The sequence below is a fragment of the Stegodyphus dumicola genome, chromosome 3, assembly GCF_044657685.1.
Source record: "Stegodyphus dumicola isolate Sdum_Otavi_A_Nest chromosome 3, ASM4465768v1".
Classification (NCBI taxonomy): Eukaryota; Metazoa; Arthropoda; class Arachnida; order Araneae; family Eresidae; genus Stegodyphus; species Stegodyphus dumicola.
Window position 1 is genome coordinate 93,252,502 of NC_140770.1, and position 16,075 is coordinate 93,268,576.

Genomic DNA, 16,075 nt, shown 5'->3' on the forward strand with positions numbered 1-16,075 from the left:
TCCTTCCTTCTATTTACCATATACTGAATTCCGAGTCTTTCCTCTCGTTAAATTTTAAAGTGTCTCAGTTTTTATCTGGTCACGGTAAATTTGCAAGTTATCTATTTCGTTTTAATCTACGATCAAACAATTTATGTGAATGTTCAAAAAGAGTTCCTCAGGATGTGGAACATTTGATTTTCTCGTGCCCTACATTTGATGGCTCTGGATTATGCTTACAGAACGATTTGAAAATGTTCGGAGTGACTTGGCCAGTGAACTTATCTGTTTTCGTGAAGTCCAGACTGCTGTTCTCTGCTTTTGTTCGTTTTTTTTATGCATGTAATTTTTAATGTTTATTTATACATGTAACCTTTAATATTCTAGTTAACTTACTTCTGTAAGTCCCGTGTTGTACATATGTGGTGCACGGGGAGTCTGTATGTTCTCAAAAAAAAAAAAAAAAAAAAAAAAAAAAAAAGAAAAGAAAAGAAAAGAAAAAAAACAATGAGGAAAAATGAAAACTGATTATTACAAGAAGAATTTCGAGCTTTTATCATTTGAATAAGGAGATATATTAGTAAGAGGAAATTCAAAATATACAGGAAAATCAACTAAAACTCTATTGGCTGTGCATTGCGAATCGATTTTTTTTAAATTTCATTTCATTTTTTAAATTGTTTATTTAAACAATATTGTGTTCAACATAATGTTTTTCAGTTTAGGTCAATTGTAAAGTCAGGATTGGACGAAATTGGGCTTTTTAATTCAAAAATTAATTTATGATTATTTTATAGTCTTCATATTCTTCGTTGGGAATAGATGACGTATATTGTTGTTTCCGAGGAACGTATATACAGATTATGTGATCGAAATGTAACTTAATTATTTTTATTATGATAAATGTGACATTTATTAACTATTCTGTGCTTCGCAACGCTATTGTTTTCCCTCGGAAGTATTACTTTGGTTTAAAAGCATAGAATCTAACTTTGCTTAAGTGAAAAACCTTTCTACTAAGTTACAATAAGTATAGCAAAAAAAAAAAAAACTTTAATAAAAATAAACTAATTACCTTAAACAAATTTGCAAAGTAGTTGTTTTAAAATATTTTCTTTATAGAAATTATTAAAATATCGACAGTAGATATCTCTTTAACGTTAAATTTTATTCTTTTTTAAGGTTCCTTTATAATGTATATTTGTACAAAGTAAATTATTTAATATTCTTACGGCTTATTAGAAATTTTAATGTAATACAATTTCCTGTAAAATTGTTTCCCCGATATTAAAGCAAGGATGAGTTATTTAATAAGGTCTTTCATATAAAATTCGAAATTTTTTATAACCACTTTGGGATTTTAAAAGGTTTAGGAAGCAATCAGCGATATTTTTACTGCACCTTCGGCTATTTAATTATCTTTTACTAAATGTAAAAGAGGAGAATCAGCTTCTGATTTGCGCTTAAAATCAGACATTAATATAAAATCTCTTAATACTTTAATGCAAAGAGTAAATATTCCTTTGACAACTTAAATTTACAAAGTATTTTCTCCCTTCTTTCTGCATACCTTCGTGGTGTAACTGGAAGCATACTCTGCGCGTATTCGACAGGTACAGGTTCGAGTCCCAGTGAGAACCCTGCACATTTTTTAGGTCTCCAGCATCAGTAAAACCTAATGACTCTACAGTGGCACCTGAAATATAAGGTGGTGGACGATAATTTGTCACCATCATGTTTCGGCGATTGGGTCCCCTAATCCCCAGTTGTCCTTTAAAAGGGGAAAAATATAAGATATTTTCTCTCTTTCTGCGTACCTTTGTGGTGTAATTGGAAACATACTCGACGCGCGTTTATTAATAAACATAACATTACCACCCTTTATGATGAGTTGCGCTCATAATTAAGTATTCGGATATTTACAGAGTTTAGATAAATACATTATTACTCATTTGCATGTAATATAATGTTATAAGTAAATGAATGTCAAATTAATTAATGTACAAATAGATCATAACAAAAATTTCAGGTATATAATTAGTGACAAAATATTTATTAAAACATGAAATATTGAACTTCTTCCAATGTTCATCCTTAATTATGTATTATCATAGAAATATTATAATATTATAAATACTTTTATCCTCGCCATCTTCCATTTTGTGTTTTTATGCAAATTTACTTAAACAACCGGTAGCAATGTAATTGACTCGATGCTATTTGATGTTTATTAAAATGACTACTGTAAACTTATATTAATGTAAAATAATAATGAATATTTAAAATAACTTCAAATAATTTTAACGAATTGTTTATTACACTTTAGAAGTGGTTAATTCCTAACTCCAGAGACGTAAAAATGTATAAATTTATACTGTGAAATATCGGCAATTTTTATCATAAAGAGGAAATACGAATATCAACCTATCAGGATTGTTTGGAAGCGAACACTGAAAATAGGAGATCTGAAGATTTCAAAAGTTAAATGGCGAAAGTAAGTAAAAAAATAAATAAAAATATGTTTCTGCAATTAATGCATAAAGGATTTATTTATAAAGAAACAAACACTTAAACATAATGTATTTTCATTATAATTAAATGCAATGCAATATATTGTAACTAACATAAATTTTGCAAAATGAATGACTAGGAAATCCGTATTAGTTCTATCTTTGTTTTAAACGTGTGAAATGTGAAGCTGTAATTGTTTGTGCTAAGTAATAAGGAAATCAACAAAGTATTTATAAAATACTTTTATTTGAATTAATATACTTGCTATGTTTTCAAGGCAGTCTAATCCTCATATGGGAGATACAATATAGTTTTACATGCAAGATAAAACTTTATACAGAATAATGAAAACTTTATCACAGTTATTGCTATCGGGTTGGTCCACCAACCTGTTTACAGTTGCTGTGATGCATCTAAATACTTGAATAACTGATAACATTGTAAATATACTTTTACATCATAGCCTTTGGTGCAAAAATGTGAAAATACATAGAAGCTGCATTCAGTTACTTATCCTGTGCCTGCACAGGAAGCAACTACTATGATTACATTGCTTTACCTGATGATGAACTATAAAATTACGAAAACCTTAGATTTAAGTAATTAACTTTGCCTAAGTTGGGCAATGTTACTTAAAGATAGATTTTAAAATGTTTACTGAGCAAAATTGTTCTTATTTTACATACTTTACATATGCATACAGGGCCGAATTTGTATATGTAAACTATATTTACAGATCAAATTGTTTCAATTATCATTTATGAAGCTCGCACATTAGGAGTTCAATGACCTCGATGACATATTTTCTCCTTTTACCCATTTTTGTGTCTAAAGCTTTAAATGATTTTTTAATAATGAAATCTCGGACTTTGAAGAAGGCTTCCAAACATTTTAACTAAGTTCTAGCATTTTGTTAGGATTTTAAATTCAACCATAGTTGGTTGAATCCATTATTGTAGAATTTAATTTACGGATTACTTGCATTATGATTTGCTTCTCATTGCCAGCATTGTTAAATGACCTCGCAAACCAATTTCTAAATTAGTAAAAATTTTAAATGCAGAAGAAATTCAAGTTTTTCCCAAAAGAAATCAAAGTTTAGAACATTAATTTTATAAGAATAAAGGCGAAAATTCTTTCTTTAAAATGGAAAACTATTATGCATCTTTCTATCAGGCTTTGAAAAACGGCATTATATATTTCTCTATCAAAAAAAGAACACATACTTTCCCTTTTCTCAAAACATATAAAATTAATTTGATGGTAGCCTAAACCTGAAATTTTCTTTCTATTAAAGCTGTCATATTCTCTATTTTCTCTAATAATGAGGTTCAATTATTAATATAAAGTATCCTCTAATATTCTCTGATACACACACACACACATACTATATATATGTAATAAACACCTGTACTCTTCTCTTATCGGAACCGATTTAGAAATGTATTTATGTACGCATGTATGGATGGATGGATGTGTTCATGTATGCATGTATATATGTACTTATGTATGTATGTATGTATATACATACATATATGCACATGCATGCATACATACAGGCATTTCTGAATCCGGTCCCAATAATAGAAGTGTACCTAAACACCTTTTATTAGAATTCATATAAATTTTATAAAACTGAAAGAAAAGGTCAATTTTATAATAATTTTAATTCCTATAAGGGGGTATATATTTAGTAGCTTCATGTTTCGTAAAAGCTCAGATGAGTTTTATAACTTGATCCCTAGATTAGCATTTTTATATTTAATGATAAAATATTTTCAAGTATTTTTCTCATAGAAGCAGAAATAAGAAATAGTCTATTTAGCTACTTAATATGCATACTACGCAGAACTAGCTGTAAAAAGTACTCTGATATATGATGCTGAAGGAAGATTATAATTAATGTAATTTCCTAAGATTAAGTTTCAAGCAATAAAGTGTCAATATTCCTAAAGTTCTTAATCTGTAAAATTAATAATTCAATTTGGCTAAAACATTCTCTTGAGTAAACCAAATGGTTATAATAAGCAGACATTTTTTACATACTGATAGAAATGATATGTAATCATAGCATTAGACGAAGCTCATTTGATGCTTCCCATGCAATTCAATATGTATATTTACAAATATATTTAAGTCTTATCAAGTCTTATCAAAAAGTTGATATGACTTCAGCTGTTTGACCTGTTGCAAAGGTTTTGCACTGTTTCAGCTGTTTAATGAAATTTCATTAAACAGCTGAAACAGTGCAAAACCTTTGCAACAGGTCCTTTAAAAAAAAAGCTGTATTTAAATGGCACTTCATTATTATTTAGTCCATTTTTACTGAGGTCCGTGAATAATTCAACCAATGAATCTGCTTTGCTCTAACTCAATTCCAGTCTCAGTTTTGTTCATTCTTACTCTATATTTCAATGGATTCATAACAGAGATTTCCATCTATATAAGGCACTCAAGAGCTAATACAATTTAAAAAAATCTTTAATTCATAAGTTAAAATAAAATTTAAAAAAAGAAAAAAACAGTTTTCTTCGATGCGTACAAAATCTTGCCTGCTATGGAGATTACAGGTAAATAAGCGCACCACAAAAAATAAAGATAAATGCATTGAATGCATTAAAACCGTAATGTTTAAAATGCTTAAATTATTAATTAAATAACTGAATTAAGGTGATATCCTCAATCATATAAACATTCAGTCATTGCGGTTGGTAATATTCAATTTCAGTAAGCTCATTATGGGAAAATCAAATTTAAAGCTTTAGAGAACTTTATCTTCTTTAATTACGTTGTAAGTTTGTAAAATGGAGATGAAAAAATTTTTACGAATGAAATTACTAATTAATGCAAGCTTCTTCTTGTGCTTTACTCTCTGCTTATCATTTAACCTTTAATTATGACCTCGAACAAAAACTTATGCGTTTAGATCAAAAATGCAAAAGCAATATTTAAAAATTTATTCTGATCTAAAATCTTAGATAAAACTTCTATTCAGTTTGCTAATGAGAAGAATATTAACTTCAGTTACAGTCGCAGAAAACATCCCTTACCATAAATCAGCAAGGAAAAAAATCTAATGCAATATTTCGCTAATGCAAAATATTAGTTGATTCCACTAATGCTCGAACTATTACTCATCATTCATAATGTTTGCGGCTAAATATTTTCGCTCATTAAAACTTTAAACAGAAAGCTGTAATTCGATCATTTGATACATAGTTTTTGCGAATATTTTTCTATCCAAATTTCTGGAAGCTGTATTCAATGCATTTTGCGTGAATGATGCTTGTTTTGTATCCCTATCTATTTAAAATATAATTCTGCAAATTTTTGGCATTGTTTCTAGATGCAGCGTAATTCACATGATATCAGAAAGAATAACTAAATATATAAAGAACCTTAAAGTCTTTCTCGTTCTATGTTAAATTATGACGCAAATAAACATAATATATCTTACAGTAAATAGCACATAAAGCAAGTCGTTTTGAACTACTAAATTATTTTCATATAACTGTAAGCTCGTTGAATGATAGACACCAAATTTCATAAAAACAGATATAAAAACTGTTCATCGCGATACTGAAATGCAAAAAGCATTCTGAACGTGTTTGCAGTGATATGAGCAAATTCAGTTAAAATTCTTTTTCCGAGTCTTAGAAATGATGAATTGCAGCAATGCAAAATACGAAGGAATAAAATAAATACGATCGAAAATTGATAATTTTTAAGCTCATCGCAAAGCCTGCGGAAAAAGAATATGATATTTGCAAGAAATTCGCAATATTTTTGTAGTGAGGCACAGTTATGGATCACTTTACAATATGTTGCTAATTAATTCCTGAATTGAATTATATAGGTATTTGAAAAACTTTATGTTTGTTATCTTCTAATAATAGTTTGCTGGCGCTATATAGCAACATTTTTCAGATAGAGAGTTATTTCAGACAGTCATTTCAATTACTTTCGCTATTTTACAGCAAATATCACAATTTATAATATACTATGATGTCACTTCACTTTTCTTTAATTTCGAAGTGACTATAATTAATCGTCTCTAACTTTAAGAGTCTAATATTTGACATTTTCAGATACGATTCATTCTAACTATATTATTGACGGCAAATAACTGTTTATGATTATTTAAATTAATTTGATAGTCAATGTTCAAAGATGGAAAATAGCTTTATTGCTTATTATTTAGTTATTGACGAATGTAGGCAGCAACCTACATGCAAGTATTTTCTTGTGCGCTCTCCGTTTTTGGTGTTTATGTGTGTTTAAATCGACACGCATTGCTAAAATAACTTAAAAATCGGACCTGCGGACATTCAGGTTTCCTTCGTTTCCGAAAGCGAAACATTCCAATGCAACAATTCAAGGCTAATAAATAATCTGACAAAATCATGTTCAATAAAACAAAAAAAATCTAAATTAGCCCTACAAAAAGCAAGATCTATACCGTAAATACATAGCTTAAAACTCTAAATAGTGTAGATAATAATAACTGCAACTTTATCTTCCAAAATCACGAAGAAAGAAAAATTGATGGATTGATGAATGATATGTTCGGCTGAAAATCGGAAGTAGCGGTGATAAGAGATAGAAGTGATTGAGATAAAGAGAAGTGGTGATGAAAATCATCAATAAACATTTGATTGCCCTTTAAATTCATTAGGGTAGATAGGTCCCTAACTTTTGCAATTCTTCATTGTCTGTGTGTAGCTCAAGGTCGAGGTTTGTTGTCTGTTGAGACTGATCTTGAAAGGCTTGAAATTCGAAAATATGCTTGCTTGCTTAACCTATCATTCAGTACTCATGAGCTCTTACAAAGTAAACTAAATCTAATTATGCGAACCTGCCTCAATATTTTTCAAAATTACAGTCATACATTTTATAATCCTAATAAGAAACAAACACTGAAAGCTATTTCAGGTTTTAAATTTTTTACAGGCAGGAGTGGAACTTTTCTTTAGCTTTCTTTCAGCTGGTTAAGATAGGCATTTCTTCCGAATTTGTAATATTTTGTAGGTAGGTCTTTTTTAAAGCATAGGAAACTATAATCCCACAAGAATACAGCAATTAAGCATACTTTTTACTTTCTGAATTATTTTAAACATTCTTTTTCATAAAATCTTTTCTAAATAGAAATGTTGACTTTATTTTTAATGTATTCTGAGCATTCTTAATAGAATAAAATAATTTTTAATATATAAATTTAAGTATTTGCATTAAATATTCAATGGATAGTTCTTGATAATCATAATAGTTTTCAGTATGTTCTTAATAGAAAACTAAATTCTGCGTTCTTAGCGAAATTCAGACTCAAGACCTATTGCGAAAATAAGTAATGAACGAAATGTCCGTTATAAATAAAACTGTAAATTTTTGTGAAATGGTAGATAAAAGATAAAAACGCATTAAGATCATATTTATAAATTGAGTTAATGGCTTAAACATCTCAGATAACATCAAATTAAAATATTTGAGTATATAAGCTGAAATTTGTGATTCAGTAACCGATCTGTTAAGTAAATCTTTATTTTATTGCTCTTTGCTAAACTTATCTACAGTCCTATTAATTTACCATAAATATATCGATTTATTTACGTACTTACTTTTTTAACGAGAGGAACATTATTTTCAAAATTTGTTTTCTTTTCTCATTTCCTATTTTGCAGACATTTTAATTTGAGAAAAGTCTTAATATGAATTGTAATAAATTGAAGGAGGGTAAACTGCAGAAACGTAACAAATCATTAACAGGGCGACCATGATGAAAAGATATTCTTAATATTTTTTTCAAAATCCAAACTTGATCTGAAGATTATGGATTATAGAATATCATCTAGCTCTCAAGTATACCATTAAAGTTTCTTTAATATGACATTAAATTGCTTTCTTTTGTACAGCGAATGCCTTTTTTTTTTTGGATGGAAATTATTCGAATAACACTTTCAAATCTCTTTCGTATAAAATAATTCAGGTTACAGAAATACTTTTCTACTGTGGTTTTTCTAAAATCAGATGCAACTGGCTAAGTTTTAGTTACACGTAACACGTTAATAAACACGGCATCCATAGAATTCCATACTTTTTAAGAAAATGTCATTGGGAATAGATATATTAAGACTCTTCCTGTTTTTTTTTTTTTTCGGGGTAATGGAATTTGAATCTTCCATTTAATTTTAATGCTTCAGTTATTATTAAATTAGCTTTGCAACACCTCATGCGTTCGGAGAGAATATAAAACTAAATTTTTCTAAATATGTTATTTGAAAAATATATGCAACCATTATTGAAATTTCGGTGGCCTTTCCTGTACTTAATCATAATAATGTATATAAAGAAAAATTACTCTGTATTAATTAATCTGTGAAAAGAATCAAACGCCTGGACCTTTCGCTATTATATTAATGGAAGTCAATTTCTTCTGGGACTACTCGAGATGCTCCTCTTCTTTTTCTGTCGATGAACTGGAGAAGATGCTGGGGAGGAAGCGGCCGATGATGTAGACGATCTCGAGGTTGAAGGCTTAGGAGCTAAGGTGCTAGAAGATGCGCTACTCAGCAGCGGAAGACTGCTGCTGTGGTAAATACTGATCATTTTAGCACATTCGTCTTCATCCCTTCTTATGTCAAATTCAGGATATCTGACTCTTAAACGTTTTCGTTCCTGCATAAAGAAACAGTATCTCAATAAATATACTAATTTATTTTAAAACATATGAATAAGGTATGTTTGTTAGGAATTATAATAACGTTACTAAGTGATAATAAATATATAAAATCAAAATTAACGGTAGGAAAATTATATATCGTTTAAAAAAAAGAAAATTATCCCATATAATACTGGTCATTTGCAATATAAAATAATATAATGGAAGTAATTTGTTTTGTCAACTTGGATTTATAGCTTACATTATAACAAAAACTTTGAATAATACCCAATAAAGCTTCATTTAACTTTGTGCTTCTATTTCAGTCATTTAAAGAATTAGATTCAAGCTTTCTTGAAAATATCAGAAAAAAGTCTCCCTTCAGAAAAGTAATACTAATATTATTATTTTCATTTTCTGCAAGAGTTTTTACCCAGAAGATTCGTACTGACCTAGATATGACGTTCCTTATTTTTTTTATAGTTCCTCAAGTTTGGATTCATTTTAATCGTTCTTCAAATTTGGAAATGAGCCTTTATTTATTTCCAAATATTCTGCAACAAATTTGTTTCCATCTTGATGCGTCCCAAGGAAGTTGTCGAAAGTTTTTCAGTGGGTGGAGGATGTCCAAGTTTTAGCTTAGAGTGATATTTCTTTGAATTCATTCAAAAACCTCTAATTCACTGATCATTGATGACCCTTCTTAGGATGTCCAAACAGAATGTATGTTTTCTTTAAACACAGAACCATGAATCACACAGAATCTACGACCATAAAACAGCTCCACTAATATTTCAGTTGGTATGCCGAAAAGAGATCAGTGCAATTTCACTGCTTCTTTCTTAATTCTTATCAACAAATAACTTTTAAGCAATGTCAAAATCATAATGCACATAGAATAATGATGTCACACGTTCATTTTATGCAGTGCTTCCAAAATGAAATGCTTTTATGTAATTCTTTTATGTAATAGCAACTCGTTATTTTTTAAAGGCAGCTGCTGGATATAAAATTTTATTTCATAAGAATCACCCAGTACTTTTAGCTTTGAAGTTCTTTACAATGTTTACACATTTATACCTACACATGTGCGAGATTCCAATATTACTCTTTATGTTATATCTTCAACATTGAATTAGCTATTTTAAGCCCAAGTCTGTACTACGCACTGTCTGCTCAAAGCGTTTGTAGCTGGTTTTAAAAGTTATATTCTAACTAAAGAACGAAACATGTAGTTTTTTGTGTATTACACAGTTTTATTGCACCATGTATTTAATTTGGGAGGCCATACATTTTAAGCATAACATTTACGTTGATATAAAATATGAGATAAATGTAAAGCGATAACTTTTTAAATATAAATATAAAATAATTCTTGAGTAGATTATTAAATATCTTATAGTTATTCCAAATTGATATACGTCGCTGAAAATTTTGTAAAAAAAACATCTTATGTTTCCATCTCTGGAAAATGCTGCCCAAATTGTTCATTTTGCAATGGAAGGCTGAACAAACAGGTCCTATGACTCGCTATATACTACTTCCTATATCGCTGGAAAAAGCTACCCAAACGGTTTCAGTTTTTAGGCAAAACGTGACTGAACGGACAAGTCTTTTGATTTCATTGCTGGAGAACAGTTAAATTTTGAGTTAAACTTCTTTCCTGTCAAACTCTTAACTTCAACTTACTACCAGAACGTAGTTTTAGATTCACGTCTGAATACATAATGAGGAAGAGTGGTATTTAACCGCGTAGTTCTACTTACTGAGTTAAAGAGAATCAGAGATTCTAATTAGCGCGCGTCCACCTTTTTGGCACCTCTCTCTCAAAGCTGTTATTACGTTCGGCCGTACTCAGGCCGTTGATAGCTTCGCCGTCAATTAGCGTTAAGGGGCCAACTCGGTTAGAATCTTGATAGCTTCGGCTATAACTCTTTAATTAAGATTGGCTTTAGTTTACTTCTTAGCCTCTTAAGTTCAAGCCCAAGTGTCGGCCATTATTGTACACTCCAAGACGGAGTTCTGTTAAATCTTATTTGAATAATAAAGGGTTATTTACCCTTCCATCTTGTTGTTTCTTGTCACACGAACTCAAGCGATTATTCGCTTAACAGTTCTTAAGATTCTTACGTTCAACTCTAACGCAGCATTTACAATGTGAGGAATCCTATAAAGTAACTGAATCTTATGATTTTACTGTAGAAAAATGCTGCCCAAAACGTTTCCATCCCCTTTTTGGTATGAAGTGAATGAAAAGACAACACGGAGATTTTTCTGTTTCCTAAATTCACCAAATTTGTTTATAAATAGAAATAAGCGTCATCGATAAACCAAATATTCATGAATTTTAGGCCCTTTTATGTGATTATTTTCTAAAATAATAGGAAAGTGTTGTTCAAAGAAAGCAGGAAAATGCCTGTATACAGGAAAGCATCGAAATAAAACAAATATATCCAATATTAAATCTTCAATCATATCTATAATAAACGTATATCCCAATCTTCAGTCTTATCCTTCAATCATATCCAAACGCATTCATGATAGTGTTCACGGAACTTCTTTTTGTTTTGCACTACTGCACATCTTATTATCTAGTATGATTATTGAAATTATTTCTATTGAAACAACTTCATGGGTTTCTTAGTAATCTGTCATTCTAATATGCCTCTGTCATTCTCAGATGCAATTTTTTCATCTGATTTCTGGAGACGTGAAGCAGTTGCTGGAATAGTGATTTAACGCCTTTTAATTATCAGCTGTGACGTCAGACCGCTATTATCTGACATTTCCGACCCCACCATCTACAGTATCTCATGCTCAATTATTTCCTGATACAAGAATATTCGGAAAAGTCCAGAAAAACTTAGCCACAAATTTCCTGCATCGTAAAGCTACGTTTTGAAACTTTAAATTAACCAAGAAACCGACTTCAAGCCAATTCAAAATGAAGAAGTGGACAAAATTTTGCGCCTTTAAACCAAACCCTCCCCCCCCCCAAAGCCTGTTTTTCCGTCCTGCTGCCATTCAGTCTTAATATGCAATATAATACAAATTATTTGCTAAATCGAGTCGGAGTACAGTACTTATACCTTCACGTCATCAATATTAAAAAAAGAGAACAGAAATAATAAAGCATACTTTAGCAGAAATTTAGGAAAAGTTAGAGGAAGTCAACATGATTTGAGAACATTTAAGAAGAAAAAATTTTTAAATAAAATTGTTGTTATTACTTTTTGGCTTTTTAATATTTTTTGATTTTCTTAATATTTTAAGGTGTATCGTAAAATACAACACTAAAGATAAAATCAGAGAATAAAGCGATTGAAACTAAAAGATCACCTGGTCGCATGGTCATAATATCATAATGCAGCAATAATTAGGTGTGTGGTAAAATACATTTTGGCAGAATTTAATCTGCAGAAACTGAAGTGATTTTCAGAGCAGGAAACTAATCGCTGTGGAACGGTGGTGAAATATCATTAGCATGAAGTATCATGGAAAATAGTCTTTAGGCGTTTAACTAACGACAGTAATTGTTAAAAGTTTTGGGACGTTTAATTGATTGATCGGCAAATGCATCATACTTGAGTATTTCCCGAACTCCTTTAAAGTCAGATCTCTTGATGTTGTCATAGATCATTTTGTGTGTTAGACAGGAGATGTAAAGGAATAGCTTCCACTGTCAGGTCTCTGCACAGGAAACTTGATCTCACGAACCATGGCACATTTGCAATAATGTGAAGTCACTTGTCTTGGGAAGACGTTTCCTGTAGGTAGACTTTGCTATAGTTCAATCAAAAGCAGCATACCTGAAAATGGATCTAATCATAATTTTATGAAACAGAAGTTTGGAATCGATGGCTAACACTTAATTCCTGCTTTTCGAAACGATTTGGCTCTTGAAAGCTACATTGTTCAGCCCATAGTTATAGGCTCTGAAAAACTAAAATTTTTATCAAGCAGGGACTTCGCATCTTCTTTTAAGTGCAGAAAAGGTGACGGGACTCGCGATCAATGACAGAGCGTAGTCGCTTCGCAGAGATAGGAATAGTAGCATCTTAGGCAATGAGTTCTTAAAATTCATGGTAATCAATCTGTTCAATTTTGAGAAACAAACTTTGGCTAAATCGTTTACTTAAATCATCCAGACTAAACGGAACAGGCAAAATATGCGAAAACATTCAAGGATAATTTACGACATTTGCAGCTATACGCTACCCCCAGAACAGGCCTAAGAAGTTGCGCGTGCGTTCTTAATATTTTCAGCCATATTCTATATATTAGACATAATGTGTTTATTATGTGAGAGATCATTGTGTGTTAAGGTGCATGGTTGGCAAATAACGTGTTTATTTAACGGCAGTAATTGTTATTTTAGTTGAATTATAGAGAACTCTAATCTATTCGACTGGAGCAACTAGTATTGTAAATTAATAAACGTATTGTGTGAATAATTCAAACGGCTCGTAATTCTCATGCTATGGTACAAATACTACTGACAGAGATGGCTAGAAATATCCAACAGAGAATGCAGCACCGATGTATGCTAAATTAGCTCACTGTACGCAGTTATTTATCCTGTTGGAGCAGCATACCGAAGAAGACGTTATCCTGTAGGAAGGACAGACTGATTTCCCCGACTATGAAACATGAAACCGTTCACAAGCAGTTTTCCAGAAAAAATAATTAAATTAAAAGTAATAAATTAATGTATTTCAATGGGTTTAAAAACAAATGGGCCTCTTTTTCATATTAAAGAAATCTGACCATTATCAGTAACCTAAAAAAACTTAGTTCACTATTTATATCCTTATTATTACATTCTAATACTATTTAATTCACATTTCAGAGCATAAGTAAATCAATTCATTTGTAAAAAATTAACTCCTTTAAATATTTTACGAAATGAAATGTAAAACTTCCGCGTGGTATTTTTCTTTTAAACTTTATATATTCACAGTGGTTTTTTCCACCATCTTTAAAAAGTTATTAAAACAATAATAGTTTATTTGTCGGCAAAAATACTTGTGATCTATCTAATTCACCATTTTTATTTCTTTAATTTAATACGATTTAGATCGATCTTTTTTATTATAAAATTTTCATTTTCATTTTCATTCTTGTTGCGTATAATTAGATATTTCTTTTACCTAATCTTCATTAACATTTGAAATAATATTCTTCCATTTTGAGATCTAAATTAGGTGAATCGAATATATTTTCCAGACTGATGGGAAAAAATGTCTATTTTTCTCTTTTTTATGTTTATCTCATTAATTTTGCATAATTTAGTTTAATTATAATAGTAAAATTAACTATCATTATAAAGGAATAATAGATGACAATAAAAAGTTGAAACAGCTTCAGAATGTGATGAATTTTCAATATAAACTTTATTATCGGAAGTATTTTCATTACCGTCATCATCATTTCATCATTCAAATCAGCCGATAAGCATTTACCGTCATCATCATTTCATTTCATCATCCAAATCAGCCGATTTTTGATACGCATTTTCTAAGACATCCCTATCATCTAAGTATCCAGGCGATGCAATACCATAAATGATTTTACCGAATATCTCCTGCTCTGCTTTACTTATATCGATATCAGAAAGATGATTTAGCTCATCATCAATCAAGGTATTTTTTTAAGTTCCATTAATTGGAAACCAAGCACGTCTGAAGATATTAATAAGAGTTAATGTTTTCTGAAATAGTAATCCTGTCATCTTTGCTGGTTTCTCTTATCTCAACACTTCATCTGCGATTTCAATTTGTTTGCATTATCGAAATCTTTGTATTACAACTATCATCTGCATTCTGAATGAATTTCTGAATTAGGTGCTTCCAGTACAGCATATATTGATTTTACGTAGCATTCTGGTCTAAAGGATAGAAAACTGGTGCTGAATTTGCTAGTAGGAATAATAAATTATTAGAAGAAAGACTTTTCTTCCCAAGTTTGTGAGCCAGGCAGTTAATTAAAATGAAGATACCTTTACGATTTTCACTATTAAATCTCCTGTCTATTTTAAATAATCATATTTCAGGCACTTATGAAATCACGGAATTTTAAAAAAGCTGATTGGAAAAAATTTGAAAGTTTAACTAGAGATGAAATAAATGAGGGTAGGTTTGACTTTAATAGCCAACCAAGCATATTAATTACTTTATAAGGTATTTCTCCCACCTTGTTGGGGTGCCTTCGTGGTGTGGTGGTCTGCACACTGGGTTGGAGTTCTAGAGGTCCGCGGCTCGATTCTCGGCGAAGGCGTTGCATATTTTTCATCTTTCCTGCTTTAAAAAAATACTTAATGTCTCTAAAACTGGAATAAATAAAGCCAACTTACAATGCGTTAAATTGAGTATTCCTTCAGAAAAAGTGAAACTTCTTATAACTTCTGGACCCAAGATCTGGAGGAAGCAAGGCAAAAACGTGATTGCCTTATAAGGAAGGCTGAACTAACAAATATCTCAGCGACGTCAAAGCATGGAGAAAACAAGTAGCAGTCTTCAAGTAGAATGGTTTGGAAATTGCATGTAAGGTTTTTGACAGTTTCATCCTACATATTAATATAGATAGGACAGTTTAAAGACTTAATAGATTTCTGGAAAATCTACGAAATAAAAAGTCTTACACCAAAAAAAAAAAAAAAAAAAAAAAAAAAAAGAACCAATTATTAAAAATAGTAGATTTCTGACTTCGGACAGAGAGATAGCTAACGCATTGAGTGGGAATGCAGAAACACAGAGAAAAGTAGTATATGCTAGAAAAATACCATGTTATATCACAAAAGTATTAAAAGATTAAGCCTTAACTAACGTTAATCGCCATGATATTGTTAATGTCTCTTTTGATGAGGTGGAGCTAAATCCTGCATTGAAATATTTAAGGTTGGATGATGAGGTGGAGCTAAATCCTGCATTG

General features: G+C 30.5%; 1 protein-coding gene across 1 annotated transcript in view; it reads right to left on the minus strand.

The window, feature by feature from the left end:
* Window positions 1-2,730: 2,730 nt before the first annotated feature.
* The window catches only part of LOC118190480 (dual specificity protein phosphatase 22-like), a 70,085-nt gene continuing 56,740 nt past the window's right edge, over window positions 2,731-16,075 (minus strand). The window contains exon 5 of the mRNA XM_035361199.2: window positions 2,731-9,162. Within this exon, the coding sequence (XP_035217090.1) occupies window positions 8,911-9,162 (252 nt within the window). The 3' untranslated portion in view covers window positions 2,731-8,910. The remainder of the gene's footprint in view (window positions 9,163-16,075) is intronic.